Source organism: Lathyrus oleraceus, chromosome 1, assembly GCF_024323335.1.
Source record: "Lathyrus oleraceus cultivar Zhongwan6 chromosome 1, CAAS_Psat_ZW6_1.0, whole genome shotgun sequence".
NCBI classification, from domain to species: domain Eukaryota; kingdom Viridiplantae; phylum Streptophyta; class Magnoliopsida; order Fabales; family Fabaceae; genus Lathyrus; species Lathyrus oleraceus.
The window spans coordinates 82,998,832-83,001,751 of NC_066579.1; the positions used below are offsets into that span (position 1 = coordinate 82,998,832).

At 28.9% G+C, this 2,920-nt stretch overlaps 1 protein-coding gene across 1 annotated transcript; it reads left to right on the top strand.

The window, feature by feature from the left end:
- Positions 1-910: 910 nt before the first annotated feature.
- Positions 911-2,448, top strand: LOC127115455 (probable xyloglucan endotransglucosylase/hydrolase protein 26). Its single transcript, XM_051046997.1, has 4 exons — positions 911-1,196; positions 1,402-1,502; positions 1,589-1,782; positions 1,891-2,448. The coding sequence occupies exons 1-4, from the start codon at positions 1,034-1,036 to the stop codon at positions 2,297-2,299; spliced, it is 867 nt and encodes a 288-aa protein (XP_050902954.1). The 5' UTR covers positions 911-1,033; the 3' UTR covers positions 2,300-2,448.
- The last annotated feature ends 472 nt before the right edge of the window (positions 2,449-2,920 follow it).

Sequence of the window (2,920 nt, forward strand, 5' to 3'; positions counted from 1 at the left end):
TGTCAGATTTCCGCTCGAGTCAACCACTATTTATTTCGATGCTTCAGATGTCCAGTCATAGGCGTGAAGGAGTGTGTTAAGAGTTGCATATTGAACAATATATAGCTAGAGCACGTGCTTATAAGTGGAAGCAATTTTTGTCTTACAAGCCGATTTTGGAGAGTCAAGTTAGATCCAACCACATTAATCAACATGGTATTGAAAGTCTAGTTTAAGATTCGGTATAATCATCTCCTATTAAGTTTTTGTTAATGATGGATCATCTGCTATCAAATTTCCATTATTGAATCACCTACCATTTATTTCTATGTTCCAAATATTCACTCTTAAACGTGAGAGTCTATTAATAATTATATCGAACAATATATATCTTGAAAAACTTCACTCGATTTTATGTAATCAAATTAGACACAATCACATTTGTTAACAAAAAAAAGTCATATTTAATGAGATAAATTTCTTAGTTAAAATAGAAAAACCAAAGATATATTTAAGGCAAAGCATATAATAAGTTAAGATATCAATTATAAACATATATTGTATGACTAATGTAGTAGCAACATGGTCATGTTGAAAAGTGGAAAAACAGAAGAAAAATAAAAAGTATCCTTAATTAATCATAGTAACGAGAGGGCACAACCAATGTTATTTTGTTCCTCAGTCATGTGTGCACGTTGGTGAAGGATTATTTCCTTATTTCTAAAAATCACTTAACACTAAAATAAAATGCTGTAGGGAATAACCTAGTCGTTGATCATTTGCAGTACTATAGTCTTACCCACGACAAACAAAAACTCAAAGTTTAACATTTTTTATATTTTTATATATCCCAATATACTTGAGTTTTTCAATATACTTGACAACTGTTTAATTAAATTTATAAATATTTAACGCGGAGTTTTTTTCTTCACACATTAGTTCTATATAAAGACATTACAAACTAAAAGAAAAAGTATTCAATTGCAAATTTTGAAGTTTATAGAATATCAAATTAATACTAGAAGAGAAGTTATAATTAATCAAAAGAGTTAACATGGCAATTTTTGAAATATTTTTTAGTTTGTTCTTGTTTGCAATTATACCCAGCATTGCCCAAGTAGATGCAACATTTTCCAAAAGCATGTATATTACATGGGGTGCTCAACATGCATCACTTCAGGGTGATGATCTCCAACTTGTGTTGAATAAAACTTCAGGTACAATTTCTGGTTTAGAATTATTGTTAAAAATCAATTCAAACTGAACCCTTACAATCTTAGCTCTTTGAGTAGTTTCAGACACGATAAAACAATCGAACCGGTTTGAACTTGTTGGTTCAATCGGCTTGAGTTGAACCATGGTTCAACCATGTTAATGAGTTAAATTGATTATGTATTTATTGTATTTATTTTTTAATTACAGGATCTGCGGCACAAACAAAAATACCATTCTTATTTGGAACTATTGAATCAAGAATCAAACTAGTGCCTAATAATTCAGCAGGAACAGTTACAGCTTACTATGTAAGTTCAAAATGAAAAACAAAAAATCACATTAAAAAGAAACAGTAAAAATGCTAATATTTCATTTAACAAAAAAAATTGTGCAGCTATCTTCCACAGGAAACCAACATGATGAGATAGATTTTGAGTTCTTAGGAAACATTTCAGGACAACCTTATACAATCCATACAAATGTCTACACACAAGGAAATGGAAGCAAAGAGCAACAGTTTCATCTTTGGTTTGACCCTTCTACTGATTTTCACAACTATACTATCCATTGGAACCCTACTCAAATTGTGTAAGATTATTATAATTATTTTTTTAAAATATAAGTCACTATATATTTATATTATAATTAGGGTTAAAGATGTTTTTAGTATAACACTTTGAATTATTTGTTTTTCAGGTGGTATATTGATAGTATCCCAATTAGGGTATTTAGAAACTATGAAAATGAAGGCATTGCATACCCTAACAAACAAGGAATGAAGGTTTACACAAGTTTATGGAATGCAGATGATTGGGCTACTAGAGGTGGACTTGTTAAGACAGATTGGAGTAATGCACCATTTACGGCTAAATTCAATCATTTTAGAGCTAGGGCTTGTAAGTGGAATGGAGTGGTGAGTATTAGCCAATGTTCTTCAAATGTAGCTGCAAATTGGTGGACTTCTCCAACATACAAACAATTGGGTTATGCTCGATTGGGTCAGATGAATTGGGTTAGGAAAAATTATATGATCTATGATTATTGTGGTGATACTAAAAGGTTTAATGGAAAAATGCCTATGGAATGTTTCAAGGCACAATTCTAAGGTTGAGAAGGAATTGCATGATAGCTTGAAGGGGGTGTTTTTTTGTTTTTTGTTATTTGTTTGGTGTTACAATTTTGTGATTTGATTTGATTCTTGTTTTTCAAGAAGTGGATAATAAGATGTTTTTGTTTGTTTATTACAATTTAAAATATTGAGTTATTTTATTGTTGTTTCTATTGTTGTTTTAATGGGATCTTATTTAATAGAGAGAATAAGTTAAAGCAAAATAGGTCTTTTTTGCAATGATTGAGAATTCTGCCGTCTCTATTTTTATTGCTAGCATGCGCTTCTAGATTTTAACCATATTTAGAATCACCAAGATGTAGTATACGTTTTTCTGAGTCACATCAGTATTTATATGTTTTAGAGGACTATTTAGATTATTTTTTATAAAATTTGGTGCATGTAATTCTTTTATAGGTTTAACTACACAACTAATATTTTAGTTTTTAAATGAGTTTAAACTATTTTATTAAAGTTTAAAGTGCGAATATTTATTTTATTCAATAGATAATGTTTGGAATGATAATAATTGTATTAATTCAAATATTTATTTATTTATTTATTTATATTTTAGAAATAAAATCTAAAAAATATATTGAATAAAAAAAGATGAAAAAA